The 25,345-nt window shown below is 43.6% G+C and overlaps 1 protein-coding gene across 1 annotated transcript in view; it reads right to left on the reverse strand.

Annotated features, from left to right (window-relative positions):
- Positions 1–25,345, reverse strand: part of SPON1 (spondin 1) — a 181,608-nt gene that overhangs the window by 95,639 nt on the left and 60,624 nt on the right. The window contains exon 5 of the mRNA XM_088017496.1: positions 14,341–14,489. Coding sequence (XP_087873622.1) covers positions 14,341–14,489 — 149 coding nt within the window. The remainder of the gene's footprint in view (positions 1–14,340; positions 14,490–25,345) is intronic.

Consider the following 25,345-nt stretch of genomic DNA (forward strand, 5'->3'; position numbering starts at 1 on the left):
TGTAGAGTAGTAAACACTTATAGCACATAGACTTATACCACCTGGTGGCCACAAAGGTGAAAAGGGGTAGCTGCGATCACTTCTGGAAACTTGAGAAAGTTCTGGCTGGTCCCCTCTGACCCTTTAAGATATCAGGCCATCCTAAGCCATGTGGCTGCCAACATACCAGAAGAGGCTTTGGGCACATCACAGCCCTTTCTATGCCATCTGGGCTTCCATGGGCTTCCTTTTGGTGGCCTCACCCCTCAGACCTAAGGCCAGGCACCGACTTGGACCTTTCCTCCTTGGCTATGATTTGTACTCTTTTTCTGAGTAAACTGCTTCTGGCCACCTGGATTATAAACCCATACCTCTGACCAGTCCTGTCCCCAGGAAACTAGTGGGGGTTTTCAGGGCACACTGGCAACATACTGGCGAGTCTAGACACGCTCTGTTGATGGCTAGGGTAGAACAATCTACCAAGACCACACAATATGCTTTCTTATATGGTATCTTTTAAAGATTCCTAAGCTAGGGAGCTCCTGTGGCTCAGTCGGTTGAGCGGTTGAGCATCTGCCTTCAGGTCAGGTCGTGATCCCAGGACCTTGGGATGGAGTCCCGCATCAGGCTCCCTGCTCAGCGGGGAGCGTGCTTCTCCCTCTCCCTCTGCCTGCCGCTCCCCCTGCTTGTGCTCTCTATCAGATAAATAAAATCTCAAAAAAAAAAAAAAGAATAATCACTTTTTTGAATAGATATTGCAAAAACATGGTGCAATATTCAAAAGGCACCTTGGGAATACGATGGGAGGTCCCCCTCCCATTCCTATCCCATAATCTCTCAGTTCCCTACCCCCAAGGCAACCACTATTCAAGTTCTTATACACCCTTCAGGAGATGTCGGCATACGTCTTGAAAAAGATAACGCAAATGGGGCACTCTATAAATACTCTGCTGCACTTTCTTTTTTAGCTAAACGATTTGTCTTGACAATGTTTAATTTCAAATTCTCATTTTTATTTAACTGGTCACCTATTAATGGATATTTAAATTTTTTCACTTTTTCTGTTATGGTGTTCAGTAAATAGCACATTCCTATGTGTGAGTCTTTCTGCATATATAAATTCCCGGATATTAACTACTGAGTCAGAGAAATGTACCCTCTGCAAAGTTGTACCAGTCGGTACTGCTACAATCAGTTGGGAAAGTGTCTGCTTTCCTACACCTCTATCAACACATGGTTATCAAAAGCCTAATAGATCAAAAATTGCAGCTCTGTGGAATGAATCTGCATTTTCATAATTGTGAATGAGGCTGAACATCTTTTAAAATATCTAAAAGCCATCTAATTGCCACGTGTTTTGATAATTTTTTCTATTGCTTTATTGATCTTTTAGAAAGCAACCCATAAGAACTCCTTATGTATTAAAGAAATTAGCCCTCTGTTTATTGTATGGGCTACAAATATTTCCCCCACTTTGTCCTTTACCTTTAAAATTTTCAAGTATTTTCTAGAATTAAAAAGTTGTTTTTAGTTTCCTTAATCAGTCTTTTCTTTTATGACCTCTGTGTTTTGTGGCATGCTTAGAAAAGACTTTGCTTTAGAGTTTAAAAATGACTCTCTCATGTTCTCTTCTAATGCTTTTATATCTTCATTTTTTATTTTTATTTTACCTTATTATTTATTTATTTTTAAAGATTTTATTTTTTAAAAGATTTTTTATTTATTCATGAGAGAGAGAGCACGAGAGCATGAGCAGGGGGGAGGGTCAGAGGGAGAAACAGACTCCCCGCTGAGCAGAGAGCCCGATGTAGGGCTCGATGCAGGGCTCGATGCAGGGCTCGATGCAGGGCTCGATCCCGGGCTCGATCCCAGGACCCTGGGATCATGATCTGAGCTGAAGGCAGACGCTTAACCAACTGAGCCACCAAAGAGCCCCTTAAAGATTTTGTTTTTAAGCAATCTCTACACCCAAAGTGGGGCTCAAACTCACAACCCCGAGATCAAGAGTCACATGCTCTTCTGACTGAAGCCAGCCAGGTGCCCCATGTCTTCATTTGTTAATACTTATATCTTTGATATATCTGGATTTTATTTTGTTTTAAAGATTGAATTATGGAGCAAATTATTTTTCCCCCATGGCATTCCAGTTGTGCCATTACCATTTATTAAATAATCCATCTTTCCTCAACTGATATGAAATTATACCTTTTTCATATACTTACTTTCAAATGAATTTGGTTTTATTTCTGCACTTCCTATTAGATTCTATTGATCTGTTTATTCATGCTCTAGTTTCACACAGTTTTACTTAATGTTTTATAATATAGTTTTATTTCTATCTATTTATTTTTATTTGAGTATAGTTGGCACACAATGTGGCATTAGTTCCAGGTGTACAACATAGTGACTCAACAACCCTATACATGATGCCATGCTCACAAGTATAGCCACCATCTGTCACCAGACAATGCTATTACAGTATTATTGACTGTATTCCTCATGCTGTGCCTTTTATTCCTGTGACTTATTCATTCCCTAACTGGAAGCCTGTACCTCCCACTCCCCTTCCCTCATTTTACCCATTCCTCCTACCCACTCCTTGCCCTCTGGAAGCCATCAGTTTCTTCTCTGTACTTATAGGTCTGAGTTTGCTTTTTGTTTATTTATTTGTTTTGTTTTTTAGATTCCACATGTAAGTAGAATCATATGGTTGTTGTCTTTCTCTGTCTGACTTATTTCGCTTAGCATACTACCCTCTAGTTCCATCCATGTTGCCACAAATGGCAAGATCTCATCCTTTTTTATGGCTGAGTAATATACCATTGTATGTGTGTGCACATGCGTATCTGTATCTCTCTCTCTCTCTCTCTCTCTATTTTTTTCTTTGTTTTTGGTTATGGAATGGTAGGATCCATTTAATGGTGCATTGATTGATTTTCAAAGCCCTAAAATACCCACAAAAGTAAATTTCAATGTTGGCAAGAAACTACTTAAGTTCAAAGAAGTTTCCAGGAGGATCTGGGATCTACCCAGATTTCCTCAAGGGCCACATTTAATGTGAAATGACAAATCTCTCTTTATGAATGTTAAGCTGAATAAAATGTTTAGTATGGTTCCCCCAAATCCCATTCCCTCTTTGAAACCCATCAGGAGTCAACATTTGCCATTCTCGTAAATTCAGGGCATTTGGCTGAAAGTGCTATTGCTGTGTCTGTCAACACCTTGACAATGCAAGTAGTACCAGAGGTGGGAAGAAGAGTTCCTGATATTATCATCTACAGTCCGGGTCTCCTTTTCTACTCCAAGGATGTCCACACAAGGACACTGTGCTTTGATGAAGCAACCTATCTAAATGGTACACATCAGTGGAACTGTTTTGTATCCAGAGAATATGGGAACTATCAGTTGTACTATGTAACATTATAAAGCAGTAAGCAGTGACATATATATATAGAGAGAGAGAGAGAAAGAGAGAGAGAGATCATATCTTCTTTATCCATTCACCTATCAATGGACACTTGGGTGGCTTCCATATCTTGACTATTGCAAATAATGTTGTAATAAACATAGCAGTGCTTATATCTTTTTGAATTAGTATTTTGTTTTCTTTTAGTAAATACCCAGTAGTGGAATTACTGGATCATATGTTATTTCTATTTTTGATTTTTTGAGGAACTTCCGTATCAATTTACATTTCCAGCAATACTGTACAAGGGTTGTTTTTTTCTCCACATCCTCACCAACATTTGTTATTTTTTATACTTTTGATACCAGCTACTCTGACTGGTAGTTGTATCTCATTGTGGTTTTGATTTGCATTTCCCTGATGATGAGTGATGTTGCGCATCTTTTCATGTGTCTGTGGCCCTCTGTATGTCTTCTTTGGAAAAATGTCTATTCAGGTCCTCTGCCCATTTTTAAAGCCAGATTACTTGCTTTTTTTGTGTTAAGTTGTGTAAGTTCTTTATATATTTTGGATATTAACCTTTAATTGGATATATCATTCGCAAATATTTGATTTGGCTAGTGTCTCTCTCCCCCCTTCCCTTCAATCATTACTATCTTTCTGACATTTTCTGGCTATTCTTGACAAGTTAGGTTTTCATTTCCATAGAATCAGCCTGTATAAGTTAAAAACTTGTTTGATTTTTGGGGGAAGCATATTAAATTTATGGGTTAATTTGGAGTATTGGTCTTTTTACAATATTCAGTTTCATATCAAAGTTTTCTCTTTGTTTATTTAAATAACATTCATTTAAAAAGGTAACATGTGTACGTATAAATAGCGCAAAGGGGTATATGATAAAATGTGAACAACCTTTCAGTTCTGGCCCATACACTCCCAGTTTGCTTTAGAGACAATGAGTTTCTGGTGTATGTTCATAGAGATATCTATGCACATAAAATGCTATATGTGCATGTAATCATTTGGCTCTGACCCAGCTGCCTTTTTTCCCAGATGGCAGCAAGCTAGAGACACTGTCCTGCTTTGCCCTTCCCAACAATATATACTGGGGAACATTTTATATCAGTACATACACACCTGCCTTATTCTTTTTAATAGCTGCATGGTATTGAACTGTATAAAAGCAGCCAGAATTTTTAGTATGTTCCCTATTGATGAAAGATTGCTGCTTTCTCTTATTTTTTATAAACAATGTGGTAATGAATGTCCTTCCTCATATACCTTTGTGTGAGAGTATTTCTTAAAGACTAACTCCTAGATACAGAATTACTATGTTGAGTTATAAAGAAAATATACACACAACAATGTGAATATACTCAACACTACTGAATGGAACACTTAAAAATAGTTAAGGTGGTAAATATTATGTTATGTATTTCTTGCCTCAGGAAGAAAAAAGAAAATGTTCAATTTTGACAGATATTGCCAAGCTGCCCTTTAAATATTAAGGCAACTTATTAATTATACCCCACTTAAATTTGCCTTCTGTTAGCCATGTTTTGGCTCTGTTGTAAAAATAGATTTTTTTAGTGAGTTAAATAATCTACAAGTTTTGGGTAAAATTGTCCCCCATTTCTCTCATAGAGAGGTTTTCTGGAAAAATTCCAGGGATCAGAGAGGCTCTGCTGGAAAACTGTGGAGGTTGGGAATTGCTGCTAAGAGGCAGGCTCTGCTTCCTTCCAGCAAAGGCAGCCCGCGCCAATTTTATTGAAGAACAGGCATTGCTGAATCACTTTGGCTGCCTGTCCTACTGTGATTTGGATTTGTTTGAAGACTCAACTGAAAGCAAACAAGAGGTTTCATATGACTGAAATCACACCTTTCCAAGGATGTTCTAATTTCCATATCAAGTGTCTGTGACTGAGAATCTTTATTTAACTCCTTTCCCGGTCCCCACCTTTAGAATCACCTTATTTCTCTCAACCGCATGCCCACTTGGACCCACTCCATGGAGTTAAGCCTTGAATGAGATGGGAAGGACAAAGCAGGTATGGGTAGTGATATGAATGTGAGCCAAATAAAACTGGGCCCAGCTGGGGGCCTTGGGCGGATGGGTGACATACCTAAAGGAATCTAGCCAGCCTGACTCCAAGAAGCTTGAAAAGCACCACAGGTCTTTACTGAATGCCTTCTTGAGGAGGCAGCAGAGGGTAAATGACCTCACACAGTGTTTTGCAAAGTGGACTGCTAAATACTACCTTTCGATGGCTTTTCTTGTAGAAATTCAATGCACAAAAAAGTCTTCTTTGGCCCTTTCCTTCTCTCCCTGATTTCCACTCCAAATGGCAGCTGCTCAAATATGTCTCTTCTCATTCCTTAAAATTCTAATACTGTCTCAGCTTCCCGGCCTCCCTTCTTCCCTCACTTCTCTTTCTTAGTCTTCAGTCTCAGGCAGCTTCTGTGTAGCACACTTTACCTCTTCCAGTTGCATTCCCACCCAGTAAAACAAAAGCATCTTAGAAGATGGGAGGAAAAGAGGATGATAAATCCTTCAAGTTTGATTTTTTGTCCCAATAATAAGAGTAATAATAATGGGCTTATACTTTGACAGTCACTATATGTATATGATTCCACATATTACTTCATAACCAACATATGTAGTTTGTATTCTCATTATCGCCATTTTGCAGATGAAGACTCTAAGGCTCAGTGAAGTTTAGGTGACCTACTCAAGGTCAAAGACTTAGGAAGCCACATTAAAGCATAGGGCAGCAGGTGGCAAGGGCACCTTGTGGTCTTCACAGTGCTCTCCATGCCCATATCCTTTCTCTGCTCTCTCTTTTTCCAAATCCTCATGCTTGGGTATAGTGATGACCCCCTGGTCCCACTTCAATGGCTGAAACAATCTCTAGACCTAACATTTTCTTGCCCAGTTGGCTTAGCTCTGCATCCTGGGGTTCTGTTAACCTCTCCTCTCCTTCATGCTGTCTCTGTTTTCTTTAGTGCTCTCCTTCTCTCCTGCAGGACTAACATGATACCCTGAATTCAGGCTATGGTTCAGTAACCTGTTCTAATTCCTGCCAATCCACTGCTGCCTTGAAATGTCAATCAATTTACCTTCTACTTTCTATTTTCTATTCCTTTTTTATTTCTATTTTCTATTCCTTTTTTAGTATAAACTGCCCTACCCCTAGTTCCTATATGGACTAACAGGTGGGGTGGTTCTTTACATGGAGATAACCACTGATTGGACTAGGGGGTAGATATCTGATACAGGGGTGCCTGTGTGCTGTCTAATGATCAATCTGTTTTTCTAGTGTTTCAGCTAAGATCCGCCAAAACAGCTCATTTGGCTATGGGAAGCCAAGGAAGAAAGTTCTATAGCCAACATTTGGGGCCATGTACAACATAAGCAAGCAGGGATAGCAGGTCTCTTGAGAAAGGATGGGGGAAGAGATTCACATAAGAGAACATAGAAAAGACTATGTGATTCTGGGGGTGGGGTGGGGTTAGGAGAGGGGGAAGAGTGATAATTTGTCTCAGCCTGATGCCTTCCAGTTATGGCTTTCATGAGGCTTTTTTGCTTTCAGTATTAACTTGTGTTCTCTTAAATTCTATTTTGTCCCTACAATAAAGTTTCCTTTGTTCTTGAGTTAGTTTGAGTAGGTTTCTGTTACTTATCATCAAGAAGCTTCCATTAGACCACCTGCTTCCTTAGGTTAGAAGCCTTGTCTGCATTTCCAACTGTTGGCTGTGTCCCATTGCATATGGGAAGATCTCCTGGTTTTAGTTCCCTCTAGACCTTGTTCTGGAGGTGGCACTGAACCAGCTTCTGCGGACATCCAGATGAGGCTGTTCCAAGGAAGGGGAAAATTCTGATGACAAGAATAGGGTTGGTATGGGTATGGAGTTTTGTCGTGGCTCCTTTTTGATATGAGGGTGTAGTTATTATCCTCAAATTGTTTAGGGTCAACTTTGGGACAGAGGGCTAGGGCATACGGGGAGATGGCATTGTTCAGCGGGGGCGGGGGTGGGAGGGGCAGGAAGAGGCAGAGCCTGGGGAATGGCAAAAGAGTTGTATCTGTATTCTGTGGGCGTTCTCAGGCTGAGGAATGACATGATGAACTTGAACAATTAGAGTCACTAGCTTTTCTAGCGCCTGCAGAGGCTTTTCCATCTGAGGACAACCCCTAATTTTACTGAGGAGGAAATGAAGACCCAACAATGAAACCATGGCATACAAGTAGCATTCAGTGAGTGCTTTCTACAGGGAAGGCTGTGCTCCAAGAGCTTTACACATATCAGTACACTTAGTCCCCATGGTAACCCTCTTAAGTTGGTACTATTACCACACTCATTTCACAGAAGAGGAAACTGAGGCACCGAGGGGTTAAGTAGCTTGCCAAAGTCACACAGTAAGTGATGGAGCCAGGATTGAACACAGCAAATATTGACTCAGAGCCAATGCTTTTAGTTATTATACAAGTACTGAAGATTATGGGAGCTTTACTGTTACAAACAAAAGCTGGTAATGAGAGTGTGCGTGTGTGGGTGTGAGTGACTTTCTCAACCAAATGAGGCAGCATGTCATGATCCATGGAAAACATGAGAAATTAGGCAAGGGTTTTAATTAGAGGAAAGTCATCATGTTTTAGAAACTCAAAAATCAGGAAAAACAAATGCTCGGTAGACATATGATTTAAGTGTTTTAAAGGAGACGAGAAAAGAAAATTCTCAAATCCTTTCTGCAAGTTCCCAGAGCCCTATACACTATTTAAACTTTAAAGAAAAAGAACACCTGCTTGTTTATTGATTCTTATGCCACAGGTGGTGTGATAATCCTGCTGGCTGGCTTAAGTAATCTGCCAAAGCAAGGCCTCCTGAAATGAAATAATTGATGCCTATTTTAGGGCCCACCATTATCTGACCTCTTACGGTCAGGTAAGTCTTGAATCCAGACTTATATGTTATCTAAGTTATATATACATAACTTATATGTCCAGACTTATAATGTTATATAAAAGCCAGAGTGTTTTTTTCTGGAGCATGTCCCATGAGTGAGTGGCCATTCAACCCTCATGGTTTTATGCAAAAAACATTCATGGCTTGCTTGTCAATGAGTCAGTTCAGATATTTGTTGAGCACCTACTATGCATGAGCGTAGTGTTAGGTGCTGGAGATATTAGGTGGCCATCTGGAGACACGAAACACTGAACTGATGCAAAAGCCCAGCTTTCTCCCTCCTCCTTCACACACAAACATGTTAGACAAAATACAACGGGCACATTTTTAAAAATACATAACTGAAAACTTAGAAACATTTAGAAAAATTTCCTGAATGCCGGCACTGGGGAGGAAAGTCTAACCCAGAGTAGTGAGCAGCCTGGCCTGCTGGTGGCCTGTGGGGGCCACAGACCGGGATGCGGGCCCCAGGGGCAGGGGTGGAGGTTTCAAAGCCACATGAGGAGAGAAGGGGAAGTCTTGAGCTGGCGTGAGATGAGATGTGGGAAGACCCCAGTGGCATCAAGCTAGACATTTTGAAGGGCTGCCCTGTTTATGAACAGGGGATGGGGAAACCTTCCACAAATCACCTCAGGAAGGCGGCAAGGAAGCTTGTGCTCTATCTGGGCCCCTGAGTAAAAATTCTCCTTCAGGGATCGGAAGCCCTGGGCTTTCTCATATGTAAGAGCAGAGTCCATATTCACACTGGGTGTTCGGGGGGAACTCCAAGCTGAGAAAGGACATAAATATGTGGGTTGACAAGATGGAAATACGCTGTCCCCCCAAGCAAGCACCATGCTTTGAGCACATAGGATGCCCACCAGAAAAAAAAGAAAAGCATCTGCTGGAGGTGAGCAAACAACCCAAAAGCAAAGGAAGAAACTAGTGACTGGGAGAGATATCAAGTTCAATTCAAAGGAAGATTAATCCCTAAGACCTGGAGATAATAGAGTAATCTGAAAGAGACAATTAGACATGTTTAAAATTGAAGAGATAAAAGAAAACATAATAAAGTGACAGAGTAGGTATTAACAGAAGCAGAGGTGGGTTTGAAAGGGAGACTCCAGCACCTGCCTTCAAGGGACACACCGCCTACCTGGGAGACAGAAAGAAATGGCAGGGACGATCCAGTCTAGGAGAGGGTCTGCACAGGGAGCTAAGGAAGCCGAGGGAAGGGACTCTGGACCCAGCTTTCCCAAGTGACATGGAAACTAACATGTGTCTCTGGCCATGGGGACAGGGGCCATGAAAGCCCGGGGTGGTTCAGAAAATGGCATATCAAGGACTGCCACAGTCTAATACCTGCATTCCCCCAGCTGATGCAGAGATTCCCCTGAAGTCCAAGTACTTTATATGGGAATAGGTGTTCATGGACCTGCCTCTCTCACCTCACCCATGAATTTCTCCAGCGAGGAGATGAAGGGCCCTCCATTCAACTCGGTCTCATGCTGGGCCACCCTCACCCTCCCTCCCTCTCCTCTTGCCATACCAGTCTTCTCTGGATTCTTAAAGCATGACAAGCTCTTTTCCATCCCAGGGCCTTTGCACATGCTGTTGTCACCATCTGGAATGACCTTTTCCTTATGCTTTTCTTTTGGGTCTCAGCTTGATGGTCACTCCTTGGGGAGACCTTTCCTGGACACCCTAATTCCAAGGTCCCTCCCTAACACTGCTGTGTCACCTCTTATTGGTCGCTTTTTACTTACTTTCTAATTATTTAATTTTGTCCTTGTGTCCCCTGCCAGAACGTAGACTCCACACAGGCAGGGAATCATCTGCTCACTGCTGTATCTGTAATGCCTGGCATTTAGTGGGTGTTCAGTAAAGTTGAGTGGCTAAATGAATACACTCAAGAAACATTCATGAAGCAGCTAACACTGTCCAGCTTGGAGGATACAACGATGGAAGCACAGATTGGAACTTTGCAGTTCAGTGAGGGAGACACATCCGACAAGAACTTAGAGTAAATGTGATGGTGGTGACGACAGGGGAGGTACTGGGCGCTGTGTGAGCACCTGGCAAGGGCACCCATTTTGTACAGAATTCGAGAAGGCTTCCAGGAAGAAGCAACATTTAAGCCGAGCCCAGAAGGACATTTAGGAGTTCACCAGGCCAAGGGGAGCTGGAAGATGTTCCAGGCTGAGGGAAGACCCAGACGCAAGAGGGGCATGGCTCTTTGGGAAGACTGAACACGGTTCTGGATGGGTAAAGCTTAGAGCTGCAGCAAGAAATAAGACAGGAGAAGCGAGACAACGCTGGATCATGGAGGGGTTTCAAGCTATGATAAGGAGCTTGAACTTGATCTTAGGGTCAGTGAGGACATCTTAGTCAGAGGGAATGGCATAATCTCATTTGTGTTTTATTGAAATGGCCCTGGAGCAGTGTGGATAAGAGGAAGTCAGGGAGATCAGAAAACTAGTGCAGGACATGAAGATGACTTAGATGGAGCAGTGGTGATAAGGGAGTGAACTGGTTGGATTTAGGACAGATGGCCAGAGTTGGGGCAGGGGAGAGAATAAAGGATGATGGGTAAGTTTCTAGCATGACCAACATGGTGAGTGGGGCGCCATCTTGGGGCCATGTCTGGCAGAGAACCAGACACCTAGTGCACACACCATAAGTGTGTGCTTGATAACGTGAACTGGCGTGAGATGAGATGTGGGAAGACCCCAGTGGCATCAAGCTAGACATTTTGAAGGGCTGCTCTGTTTATGAACAGGGGATGGGGAAACCTTCCACAAATCACCTCAGGAAGACGGCAAGGAAGCTTGCGCTCTATCTGGGCCCCTGGGTAAAAATTCTCCTTCGGACTCAGCGCAACGTCTTCATAACCAGTGAGTATATATCCGCTCACTGTTAGTTCCTGGCTCTACCTACAAGTGTGACCTACCGTACCCTATTGCCTCCACCCGCCTGGGTTGCCTATTTGTGACTTGTCAGTCTAGCCTGAGCTCAGTAGTTCTAATCCACAGTCCCTACTCACCAACAGGACACTCTGTTTCTCTGCTAAGACGTGTGCATTGCGCCTTTCCCCCACTCCCTCTGACCACCAGTGTTTTGGCAATGACACTACTGTGATTTTTCATTAATTTTCTTGGTTGTTTTGTAGTTATCGTAACAGTAAAATTTATACTCAGTAATATTATTACAATTTTCCTCTACTAATGGGATTATTATTTTTGTTCATTTGTGTTTGAAAGCCATTAGCATAAGATTTACCTCCAACAATATCTACTGTGATTTTTAATGCCCTTGAAACTTGCAAGTGAGAGATAAGTCTATAATAAGTGAATGCTAGTAAGCATATAAATGTCTTTCTTGGGAAAAGAGGGCTTTTTTTTTTTTTCATCCTGGTTGGACTCAGGTTCTTTGATAGAGAGATTGGTAGGATATAAGGCATTAAAGGCTGAGAACACTGTGTTAGTTTGTAGATGTGTCCAAACAAGTTTCCAGTTATTCAGAGGACACTTTTATATTCTAGGAGGATTCATATTCTTGTGGCTTTTTATGTTGCTCCTTACCTGACAGAAAAATGTAATAAATTATGTGTTTGCAGGGAACAATATTGAAAACTCTGAAATGTTTGGTAAAGAAGGGATCTGGAAATTACACTATCTGACTGACTTTCCAAGGGGCTGGGGGCTTGCTGCGCTGCTATGGAGCCCTGGAAACAGGGATTAGCTCAGAGACTGGTGAAAGGAGTTTCTCTGTGGGACAGCTATGGGGGGCAGGGAAGTGGATGGGCAGGGCTGGCTTCAAGGGTGTGTGCCCAGTAGCCTCCCGGGGCCCCATGCTGTGAAATTCACAACATCACCACCTTAGAATTCTTAAGTCTTGAATAAGGACCCCACTTTGCACGAGGCCCTGCAAATTATATATGTGGGACTGTGTACAAGCATTGGAGCGAGGCAGATTTGGGTTCAAGTTCTGGTATTCTCTAGCTATTGACCGTGCCTCAGCTTCCTTATCTGTAAAACAGGGGTAATAGTATTGTCTTCTCAGACTAGATGTGAGAGCTAAAAGTAGATATCCAGCACCAGGGGGCCTGAAAGGCAGTGACACACCCTCAGATATGCTCAGTGGAATTTTAACTCCCATGTGCAGTCCTCATCATTAAACTTATTATTATGACTTAATGTCGGGAATATTAGCCAGCTGGAATAGGCAGACTGTGGCACAGAAGCTAATCCCATGTGTCCTGGTTAGGAACATGCCAAGCAAAGAATGTTTCCCTAAGGGGGACACTCTAAGGCTGGGGGTCCCATCCATCAGCTTCCAACCTTTGTGCTGCTATAACACATGATAAATAATGTTTTTTGGCACAACCGGTCCCAGTTTCTCATGACTCATACATGTTTCTCTTCTCCCCAGAAATCGCTCAAGAAAGACAATGAAGGAGACTGGCATTATTATGAAGATGCCCTTGACCTTGACCTAATGCATTTGCAAACTTTAGTAGTTCAACTATTATTTGTAACAAATGTTGTTTTTTTTATTTTTTTACCATACCATACAATGGGACTTGATAAGCCAGTGTACCACCCAGGAAAATGGACCCTCGTGGTCCCAAACAAAGGAACCCCCCCCCCCCCCCGCCCATGACAGGCTGGACAGACCAGGACCAAGCTGGAGACTTCCATGGCTTGGCAGATGTTGTGCTGTGCTCTAGCCTGAATGTGTGATGCCAGTCACGAGGCATGGCAGCGAGGTCAGAGAAACACTGACTAGTTGGTTGGATACCCTTGTGATGAATAGCGTGCCATCTTAAAACATCTGGTTAAACATTTTCCCCCCAAGAATGTAGAAAAGGCTTTAAATCAAATTAATAAGAAACATAAGCATTTTTGGACTCTGGTCCAAAAGGATTCCTCAGGGGATTATAGGAGGAGTCATGGTGACTTTTGTTGCCTTCAGTTTAAGGTTTGTGGGCAGCCTGGAGTCCCGATGGGAGACTTCAAAGGGAAGCCTCAGCTGTGCTTGCCTTCCCGTGCTGCTCAGGCTTCTGGGCACATACACATCATGACACGTGGGCCTCCTGTAGTCTCAGAGGTGGGACAGCCTCGCAGTGACCTGTGTTGTGAAATGACCACAGCCCAAGCGTGGTTTGCTCCTTCCTAACACCCTCCTGAGCACTTGTGGGCAGTGAGCCCCGACTGCCCACTGAGCTCTCTCAGGCCTGAAGGGCTTCCATGGGTGGCAATGGCCAAAGATGGCCCATCACCTCTCCACAGTGCAGCCGTGGATGGCCATAGAAAAGCTACAACTCTTCTTCCCAGATCCCTCCTTGGCCTCTTTCTAGTGCTTTGGATGAGGGACGATAGAGCACTGTCAGTCAAACAAGTCAGAAAGAACAACGGGCGATTTCGTCCTCATCTCTCCACGGGATGAGGGGACCTAGATGATGGCACAACTCCTGGGCCCACATAACACAGTACGTACGTGGTGCGTAGAAGATGCTGCAGTCTATAACTATTTATGACTAATGACCGACGAGTTTGTCAAATGCCTCAAGGCATGGTCACAAAAAGCAAGTGCTGATAAACAGTTTATTTGCATGGTGATTCTGAAATAGTGATTTCGGTTTGGACGACTTCAGTGTCACTCCCCTGACCCTCTCTCAAGGATCATAGCAAGAAAACTGAAAGCCACTGCATCAACTCTCAGGAGACCAGAGACACGGCATCCCATCCAGGAGGCCACAGCAGTGGCCTTTACCAAAAACTGGAGAAAACGCAAATCCGGTCAGGGAAAATCTGAGACAACAAGAGGGACCTGTGTGTCTCTGTCCTCAACTTGACTTAACCCCTCCCCCCCAAACTCAGCAAATAGATTTTGCTTCCTAGGGCACTGATCTTCCAGCACATCGTACTATAAACTTCAAGCCCCCAGAAAAGAAATCTAAGGGATGCTTTGACTCTGTTCCTGGTTTTTGGTCATTCTGTGATTGTTCTTACCTGTTGCCGAATTTCTTCCTCCATTTTCACGGGTGAGCCCAATTCTGCAACTTGTTTGACACCTTCGCTCGCATAGCCTCCGTACTCCCACAGCACGTAATTCTTGGAGTGGGATCCACCAATGATTGCAGACCAGTGATTGGCCCGACCTGGGAAAGCCAATCAGGATGCAGGGATCAGTGTGGCTGTGGCAAAAACGTGAGCCCCTTAAATGCTGGGAGGAAAGTGTAATTTGACAGTCATTCAATAGGCGCTGGTAAGCACCTACTCTGTGTTAGGCCCTGTGTTCTTCAGAGATGAATAAGACCATCTGTGGAAGCAAGAAGGTCTTGGGGATATGCAGACAGGACAACAGATTCTGAGCGAGACACAGAGGCAGCCCAGAATGATGACTTCTGTCTGGGAGGGTTTCAGAGAAGGGGACAACTGCGAGGCTTTGAAAGGCTGATCAGATGTGTAAGACAGAATGGAGAGGAGAGGCTATTTCTGGCAGACTCAGAAACATTGAACAACACTGTGTGTTTGGGGGGCCATAAGTAATTTAGTATTGCTGTGTCACCAACTGTCAGGGGAGAGGTAAGAAGCGATGCCAGAGAGGTAGGAAGGAGCCTGCTCATGGATGGCTCTGCTCTCAATGCTTCAGGAGTTCACATGTCATTTGAAAGGGTCTGAAACCACTGAAGGGTCCTGAGCAGGGCAATGGCATGATCGCATTTGAATTTTAGATAAACCATCCAGGCAGCAGTGTGAAGAATGCATTAAGAGGGAGCAAAATGGGAGTGTAGAGTGTGGTGGGAGAGCGCGAGCAGGGAGCCAAGGGTAGAGGGAGTGAGTGGGGAGTAGGCTTGGCCAATTCTCGGAAATGAGCAGGGTTGACTTTGAGCTGGCTTTTCTGTGCCTTCCAGGATGAGGGGCAGGTGAGCTAGCCTGGCGAGAGGATGGGGCAGGCAGTCTGGATATGTGGAAGGCACTGGTCCACAGTGGTCCACTGAGGATCATGGTGGAGGAGGCCCATTGGGGGTGCAGGAGGGAACCAGTGGGTGACGCATGGGAGAACAGAACAAGATCTGGACAGGACTGAGACAAAACTGACTGAGGGGTTTTCGAAGTGCCAGGGGGAGGAAGGAGAAGGATGAAGAGTCAACATCAGCACTGCACTGGGTTTGTTTCTGCATGTGATGAGTGTTGATGCACGCACATACTCACACACACACAAAATACATATATTATAAATATATACATACACGATACATATATACACATAATATACATATAATATAGACGTATGTATATATATGCACATATAATATATACATATAATATACATATATAGCATATATATATACACACACGTATATATATTAATTACTGGTTAAGTAACATACGGTTCATCATAAGGCCAGTTCAGCTCTCAGCCATTCTTGGTTGGCTAATAAAGCCCTGAGCTAAAGAACGTTTTCAGGCATAGTGAAGAGGAAAAGTGGAACTGGGTGGACACAAGGGACACGTGTGGCTTATCACCCTGCGGCCCGGGGTGACAGAACTCTCCGCTCCACCCACCACGTAAGAAGACCATTCTGAACGGGGGGCCTGATCCTGTTTGCATCAGCTCCCTGCTAACCCCGGAGCCCTCTGCTGCAGGGGCACATCGAGAACTCAGGTGCCAAGCCCCCCTCCCGGCCTGCTGAGGGCAGCCATGCCTCCCCGCCCCCACCCCACGCAGACAGATGACATCACTAGGTCTGCCTGCCCAATCACTTGCTCATTATTTCCTCCACACCGGGGAAATGCAAACACTGTGTTCACCCATCAGTTCCCTAGAGAAGACAGATAGATATGCGGCCAGACTGTCCTAGCTGTCATCCAAGCCAGGAGTACTGCTTGTGGAGGGGCAAGGGATGGGAGCCACTCGTGACCTTTGGTTCATGCTGTGAACCCAGGGAGACCAGCTTCAGCATCTCCTGTTGCCTCTGCCTTGTTCCACCGAAATGGCCCCTTTTCCCAGACCCATCCTACCTGCAAATCTGTACCTCCGGGGCTTAGCACATGCTGTTCCCCGTGGCTCTCTTCCTGCTTGGCTTGGCCAACTCTCATCCCTCCTTCATGATTTACCCAGAAATCCCCCAAGTTCCCCCCAGCCTGACCTAAGTCTTGTCTCCTGTCTCCCCATAGCACAGATAACACGTATGGTCACTGCTACAGGTCTGTTTCCCCACCAGATTGTCACGTCCCTGAGGAGACCTGTCTTCAGCACTGTGTCCGATGCACTGTGAGTGGTCAGTGCATGTTTTCAAAAGGATTTCATCCAAACAATCAAAAGGGAAGGTAGGCAGTATATGTGCTCGAAGCATTTGGGAGCAGGCTTGCACAGATTTGATTCAATGTGATTAAATTCAAGTCTCAGCTCAGCAGAGTTCCTGACACCTACTGGGCTAACACACTCAGCTCACCTGCATGCTGTTAAAAACAAACACCACCACCACCAACAAAGAAAGGCATTGGTCTTAACAGCCTGCAGACAGGGATTCAAATGCTAGTGTTGCCACTTTCTAGCTGGGTCAACTTGGTCAAATTCCAATTATTTCATTTCCCTGAGTCTCAGCTCCCGCCTCTGTAATTCAAGGATGATAATGCCTATCTTACTGACCTATTATAAGAATTAAATTCCATTTTTAAAAGATAAGATAATACATGTGAAATCACTACTGGCACACAATAGACACTCAATAATTACAGTTTCCTCCTTCCCTGGTTGTTAGGGAGGCTACAAAAATGAGTAAAACATGAAACCTGCCTTTTATTCAGTATAGGAGATAAGAAATCTAAGTACTGTGGGATAAGAGAAGAGACTAGGAACGAGCACAATCATAGGGAGATGAGGGGATGGACCCAGCTGGGTCTTTCTGACTTATTCATTCGGCTTCCATTTACTGTGTGCCAAGCACAGTGGCAGGTCCTGGCCACTGACAGGAACTGGGTAGGTGCTTGTCCTGGAGGGGACTCATGGTCTGGGGGCAGAGAAACAGATGGCTCAGCAGATTACTTACAATCCAGCAGGGGCAGGGATATTATAGAAATGAGAACACAGAGTTGAGGGGATGGAGCAGCTAACTGCAAAGTCCCCAAATCCAAAGAATCCAAGTCTAAAGGCATGAGTGCAGAGAAACAGGTGCCTCAAGAATGGGATCTGTCTTTGTGGTTTCTTACATTTGAATACAATGTCATTGTACCAGTCCAGTACAATGGACTGATCAGTTTAGTTGTTAATTTCCTACACCGGTCTTGCAAATTACCACATTAATTCAAAATTCAACCCACTGAATGACATCAACCACATAATAGATATCTGACAGGCACTAGGCTAGGGGGAGGACCAGACTCTATCCTCCCTGGAGGGACAAGGCAGGAACCCATGGAAAACAAGCTGCAACATTACAAAGGGCGATGACTTCAGGTGAGTGGCAGTCACTCGGGGGCAGAATGGTACAGGGAGAGAGGCATTGGTGACCAAGAGCCAGAAGAACTGGACTCCAGGCCTCCCTGCATGACCATGAATCAGAGCCTCTGTTTACCTTTTAAAAATAGGGGTAATAATTACTAGTTGGAGTATTGCTCAGAGTTGTGCAAATTAATTGGGCTGGTTTTAGAAAGAACTACGAAAACTATAAAGAACTGTACAATGCGAAATTCTCAGTATTATTGTGGATGGAAAGCATAATGAAAATCCACAAGAGGAATCCAAATATGATGGAGGAGCAAGGAAACTTTCCCAGTGGAAGGAGGCTCCCATGAGAAGACCGGCGGGACAGGAGAAGCAGGAATTCCAGTGATGACATAGATAAGAGGATTAAACACCTATTAGGTGTCAGGTATAATGCTTTCCGAGGGGTAACCCTCACTACACCCTCATTCTCATTTTATAGATAAGAAAACTGAGACCCAGAGTTGTGAAGGAAGCTGCCAAAACTCACAGAGCTAGCAAGGGTCAAAACTAGGGTTCAAACCCATGTCTGCCTGACCCCAGAGCACATGCTCTTTTCTCTACATTGCACTGAGAGGTCAAGAAGGAGAGGAGACTGTTTGGTGGACTGGAGCGATAGAAGGCAAAAAGAGAAGATGGAAAAGAAAGTCAGGTCTGGGTTGAGGAGAGTGCTGAGTGCCCACCATGAGAGGGGGGAAACATGATGGAAGTTTCCTTCTGGGAAGAATCACATGATGATAGTTAACACGCATTGAGCCTTTAGTAAGTGCCAGGCACTGTGCCAAGGACTGACCTACATTATCGCATTAAACACTCAGAAAAAGAACCTCCTCTAACACAGAGGCTATCAGAATTCCCATTTTTCACATGAGGAAACCCAGACTCAGAGAAGTCAGGTGAGTTAACCCAAGATCACAGAGTCGATGAGTGAGGAGGACACTGGGATTCAAGGTCAAATCTGTCTGGGGCCAGAGCTGTGCTCTCGACCACACCGCATCAGGCCACACCCATTGATGGGAAGGGAGAAGGCCCAGGGTGAGGAGACCCATCAACACTCCCTGCCTGAGTTGTGTAGGGTTTGACTTAGGGCAGCGGAGAGGGAAAGCAAAAACAGGATCACAGGTATGAGCCAATAAAAGGGAAGACTGGACAGACTTCGGGAGGCAGTTTGGGGAAGTAGTTAAAGCTCTGGTGTTTGAATTAGACCATCGTGTATTCTAGGCTCAGTATTCTAGAAGCTCACTTCTAGATTGAACAAGTCAGTAATCACTCTCAAACTCAGCTTCTTCATCTGGATATTGACATGACCAGTCTCTTGGTGTTGTTCTAAAGCTAAAGTCCATGAAGTCATGACTAGTGGCTGGAACACAAAGTGCGCCTAATAAATCTTAGCCAGTCAAATTAAATATGAAGAGGTTGGATGGGGCAAATCCAGACAAGTTTCTGGAAGGCATGGGAAACAAAAAATATCTGAGTAGGTAATTGGAAGGCAGTTTGGTTTAGAATTGGTGGGTAGAGAGGACAGAATGTCAGATGCAAGGGCCTGAAGCTGAAAGAAAAACCAAGAGGGAATCCTCTAAATGGACTCAGTGGTCTGGGACCTGAGAATAAGGTGGCTCAGCAGACCCAGTTAGCTGGGACATGGAGAAGTGCAGCACTGGGCCCCAGCATCCTCTAGGAAATAAGGGAGGAAGGAGAGGGAGAAGCCACAGGTATCGGGGGGCCTGGGGAGAAGGAGACAAGGTGCATGCTGTGGCTTAAAGGGATGCTCAGGGGGGCTACAACTGAGGTCCTTGGTGAAACAGGTGGGTTTCAGCTTTGGGGTCGGGGCAGGGGCAGAGAAACGAGACTATCGCCAACCTCTTTGGCTCTCAGGTAAGGCCAAAGCTCTTTGGTTTAGCATGCCTCTCTCTGGTTCCAGCAGTGTTCTGTGGCCTCCACATATCAGGGTCTAGAGGTTTATTCCCAATAGTTATTCCCAAGCATCTGAGGCATAGATGGGACAGAGGCAGGTGGGAAGCTGGGAGGAAGAAATGATTAGACACGTGAGTTTGAGATACTGATGGGCAACCAGGTACATTTGTCTGAAAAGCCCTTCCAGGGAGATGTCCTGAATTTAAGTGTGGTAAGCTCACTTCTGACACCTTTTCTGTTGTCATTGCTGGTGCTAAGTTACCAGTGATGCCTAAATTCACAATGATGCTGAAAAGGCCATTGCTGATGAAAGAAGAACCGTGTCCGGCTTTTTGTCCCGTGCTGCATGTAGATGGATTCTCTGAAGTTTTCTGCCTTCGGCAGGTATTCAGCAACAGCCCAACTTTGCTGGCCTGCTTTGTCAGTGGCTGCATTCCCCTGCCAATCTCAGTCTTGTGGAAAGTCACCCATGCATTTCCTTGACATAACTAATTCATAGTGCTTCCCTGGAGAATGTCCTACAGCCTTGGTGTCTAGATTGCTACAACCTCCTGCTATCCAATCTCAGCCTCACCTACTGTATCTCAGCAAATCTTAGCTTTTGGCGCTGGTTGGGTCCTTATGGATCCGCTATGGTCACTGCACTGAAGCTTCTCCAGTCCCTAAGTCCTGCTGCCTGTCCTCCTTTTATGTCTAAGTGGATAATCTTGTCAGTTAACTCTTCCGGGAAGATCCAGGTCAACCCATCCACAGACCTATCCAGGCACCGTGTGGCCAGTGACCAGCAGAAAAATGCCGTGGGCCTGCCAGCCCTATTCATAAAAGTTGTCTTGGATCTCACTTCGCTCTTGCCCTTGCCGTTCTCACCCTAGGCTCACTTCCAGGATCTGCCTGGGTTTTGATGCTTTGGATTTGGCTACAGAACTTGGCTCCTCTGGGTTTGCCCCTGGGTGCTGCCCAGGACACAGCTTGTACTTGCCCTCTGGCTCTTCCTGCCCTTGGCTGCTTCAGGAGCTCACTCTGACCAAGCTATTCAGGTTTTCAGGATCCCGTCCCAGGATGGCCTCCTGGAAAAAACCCTGCATGGGGAGATCTGTCAGGTTGGCGAGAAAATCTTCAACTTTCTATCTTTCTGCCTTCTTCACTCATCTAGCCTTTTTTCCTTTCTTCAGGTCTTCAGAATAATGTCACTTTTCCTTTCCAGGGAAAACCTTTGCAGTTACAGAATTGATCATAATCTTTTGCATTTTCTCTGAGGTTTCTAATAATAATATTCTTGAATTCATTCACTAAATAAATGTTTACTAGGCATACTATGTGCTAGGTTAGAAATCAACAAGCCACAGCCCACTGCTTGTTTTTTTTCCAATAAAGTTTTATATTTCACATGTTATTTATGTATTATTTATGGCTGCTTTCCTGCTACACAAGCAGAGTGAGTAGTTATGAGAGAGACTGCCTGGCCTGCAAACCCTAAAATTTTTACTATCTGGTCCTTTATAGAGAAAGCTTGACAAAGTCTATGCTAGGCCATGGAGACTCTGACCAGAATCAGATTTGGTCCTGGTCCTTGAGATGTTCAGTTTGGAAGGTGGGGTAAAGCACATGGAGGACAGGTCACAACAGGTAATTACAATGGAGTATATATGATACAGTTTTCATGAAGGCAACAGAGTGACATAAAAACACAAATGGGGGCTATTCAGCCCAGACTGTACCAGAGAGAGCTTCCTGGAGGAGAGGACAGCTGAGCTACCTTCTGAAGGATAAGTAGGAGATAACAAGGCAATTAGGGGGAAGGAGGAAGGTATTTTTTGTAGAAGGACCAGTACAAAAGCAGAGCATAAGAGGAAGCCAGAGGTACATGGAAAACCATAAGGTAGGTCAAGGTAGAGGGAGAAAGAGAAAGGGAGAGAGAGAGTGTGTGTATTTGTAAAGAAGGAATGATCAATGATGAAGCCAGTCAGCCAGGCAGATCAGAAAGGATATGAGTGTCTTAATAAAAAGTTTTTATTTTATCTTGAAGGCAGTATGAAGTAGAGAAGAAAATAGGATTGTTTTGTCTATAAACAACCCCCAAATTTATATATGCTCACACAACTTCTGCTTCTCACTCTGATGGACCAAATGGCACTGGACTAGCCCTCTCAACAGAAGGGATGATAAAATTGGGTAAAATGTATGAAGCACCAAATTTCAGAAAATAGATGGCAAAACACTATGACCCCTGGGAGAAGGGTAACAGAAGAGGTGAGCCCCATGTTTGTCCCGAACATTTTCTGATTTGTGGTACAGGAAGGTGGAACGCAACAGATCATGACAATCTGGCTGAGCTGAGGAGGTAAAGATAGGACTCTGAAGCTACTGAGGTAGATAGGATTTACTGGTAAAAATATCAGAGAGGAGGATGCTGCACAGAGAAGGAACTTCAGAAAGATGCATAGGAGTCCCTCTAAGCCTTTGACTGAAGACTAAGCTGCACATGTGCAGGACAAAACTCCACAGCCTTGGGAAATACAGCTACTTGGGAGCTAAGAGGTGAATGGAGATTGCAGAAGTCACACAATGCAGAAGATGTATGACTTCCAACCATCCATATTCGAGAGACCTTGCTGACCATCCTGAACATTCAACTGAGACCCTGGAAAAGTCACACTTTAGGAGTAAAAAACTTTTGCACTAGAGTAGGGGCTAGTCTAGACTTACCCTGACAAAACTTAGAAAACAAACCTTGAAAGTAAAACAAGCAGATATGCCAGTAAATTCAACATCTGTCAGGTCAAAATTCCATACTCTTTAAAAGAAGATAATAAATTCAGTTACTCACCAATGTCCATCATACAATCAAAAATTACTAACAAGTGCAGAAACAGGAAAATATGATCTATAACCATGAGGAAAAAAAAACAGTCAAAAGTAAGAGTTCCTGAAATGATAGGTAGGTTGGGATTACCATGTAAGGACTTTAAAACACTACTATCAAGTTCAAGGACTTAAAGGAAGAGATGGCCATAATGGGGTGAACAGATGAGGACTCTCATCAGAGAAAGAAACTTTTTTCTTTTTTGAGAGAGAGAGAGCATGCATGAGATGTGGGGGAGGGGTAGAGGGAGAGAGAGAACTTCAAGCAGGCTCCATGCCCAGAGCGGAGCCAGATGTGGGGCTTAATCTCATGACCCTGAGATCATGACCTGAGCTGAAATCAAGAGTTGGATGCTTAACCCCCTGAGCCACCCAGGTGTCCCAAGGAAGAAACTGTTTTAAAAACCCAAAAAATGGAAAATCTAGAACTCAAAAATATAATATCTGTATTAGGATATGGCAAAGAAAAAGGTTTATAAACAGAAAGACAGGGTAATACAAATTCAAAATGAAGCACCAGAAAAACGATAAAAAAAAATGAATGGGAGTCTCAGTGACCTTTGGAACAATAAGTTGTTTAACAGAAGGGTTGTGGAATCCTGGAAGGAGAGGATAGAGAGATTGAGTTATAAAAATATTTAAAGAAATAACACTTGAAATTGCCCAAAACTTGATGAAAAATATCAACCTATGGCTCTAAGAAGCCCAATAAACTGCAGACAGGATAAAAACAAAGAAATTATACTTATGCACAACAAAATCAATTAGTGATGAGTCTTAGAAGCAACCAGAGCTCAAAAGACACATTACAATCAGAAAAACAAAAATAAGAATGACTGCCGGCTTCAAAAACAAGAAAACCCAGAAGACAATGAAATGACACCGCTAAAGTTCTAAAAGAAATGAAAAAAAAAAAAACTGTCAACCTTGAATTCTATATCCTGCAAAAATATCCTTCAAAAAATAAGGGTGAACTAAAACAGTTTTTTGATAAAGGCAAGCTGAGTGACATTATTACCAGCACACCTGCTATATATGAAATATTAAAGGACTTCTGGCTGAAGGGAAATGAAAACAGATACAAACTCAGATCTCCATAAAGGAAAAAAGAGTGTTAGAGATGCTAAACACATGTGTACACTCCAACTTTCATCTTTTTTTTCACTAGGGACCTTTTCCCTTGAAGTAAAGAGGTTCAAATTTCCTAATGCTGAATGAAAAAACTTTTCCTGTCAGTGCTCTCTTCCAACAAAGACCATTTTTTGTCTTTCCTACACTTCCAGGCTTTTTGGGAAAGTTAAGTTCACTGCTTCCACTTCCTCTCCCTGAATTATTTTCTCAGATCCTTGCAACATGATACTGAGCTCCGCACCTGAGCTCATGTATGCCACCCAGTCTTTGAACCTTTGACTTTTGCTCCCCTCTATTGCCACAGTTGAACAATTGCAGGGGCAATCAAGAGAAAATTACTGTCTGCTTTATTTCCCTTTTAAAAATAAAAGCATATTTTTTTAAATTTTTTGTTATGTTAATCACCATACATTACATCATTAGTTTTTGATGTAGTGTTCTGTGATTCATTGTTTGTGCATAACACCCAGTGCTCCACGCAGAATGTGCCCTCTTTAATACCCATCACCAGGCTAACCCATCCCCCCACCCCCCTAAAAGCATATTTTAAATTCAATAAAAGTCATCCTTTCAAATGTATCATTTAGTGAGTTTTGACAAATGCATGTAATCATGTAACCAATCACAATCAGGATATAAAATAGTTCTACTACCTAAAAAAAATTGCTTTGTGCCTCTTTGTAGTCAACTCTATTCCTCCATCCCCAGCCCTTGGCAACCTCTGGTTTGTTTTTGGTCCCTATAGTTTTGCCTTTTCTAGAATATAGTGTAAATAACTCATACAGTAGGTAGCCCTTTCAGTCTGGCTTCTTTAACTTAGCATAATACATTTGAGATTCATCCATGCTGTTATATGTATCAGTTTATCCTTACTTCAAATGTCTTAAAAGAAAAAGGAGATCTCCTACTAGTTTAAGGTCATTCTTACACTCTTTTTTCCACCATTTACTAGCTATGTGACCTTGAATAAGCTACCTAAGGTTTTTAAGACTCAGTTTTCTTTTCTGTGAAACGGTAACAACAGTATCTACCTTCTAGGGTTGTTATGGGTGTCACAGAAGGAAATCCATATAAAAATAGTACAGCTCCTGGTACATAATAAACTTTCAATAAATGGTTACTTTTAATATTGATATTCCATTTCTCTAGGGAAGGTAGAGATCGGGAGAAAACTGGAGCATGCACAGAGTCTGTCCATTAGGGTAAAGCAAGGTCTTAGAGGATAGCTAGATTTTCTAACTAGTATGGTTAGTGTAGTGGTGGTTCCAGTAGCAGTCAGCATTGGGGGGTGGGGGGGCGGGTGGGTGTAGAAGCCCATTGGGTGGGTGGAGCTAGTGGTGGGAAAATAGCAGCAGAATGAGTCAGGTGAACAGAAAGAAGTTCTCAGAAGCCAGCAGCAGAGCCTCTGACACAAGCTTATAGTCAGAGTTCAGGTTCTATTTTCTGGAGTCAGGTCTATTTTCTGGAGACTGACAAGGAAGCAGTGGCAAGTGTGAGAACACACTCATACTGTCAGTGAGTGTCCACCTCAAGTGTACTGTGCTTCTTTCCATTTACTGACTCAAGGCCTTCTCTGAAGCTCTGAAAGCCCCCATGGCCAGCAAGCAAGCACCTGGA

Source organism: Eumetopias jubatus, unplaced genomic scaffold, assembly GCF_037043125.1.
Source record: "Eumetopias jubatus isolate StellerSeaLion01/CBP00866 unplaced genomic scaffold, mEumJub1_p1.0 scaffold_13, whole genome shotgun sequence".
NCBI classification, from domain to species: Eukaryota; Metazoa; Chordata; class Mammalia; order Carnivora; family Otariidae; genus Eumetopias; species Eumetopias jubatus.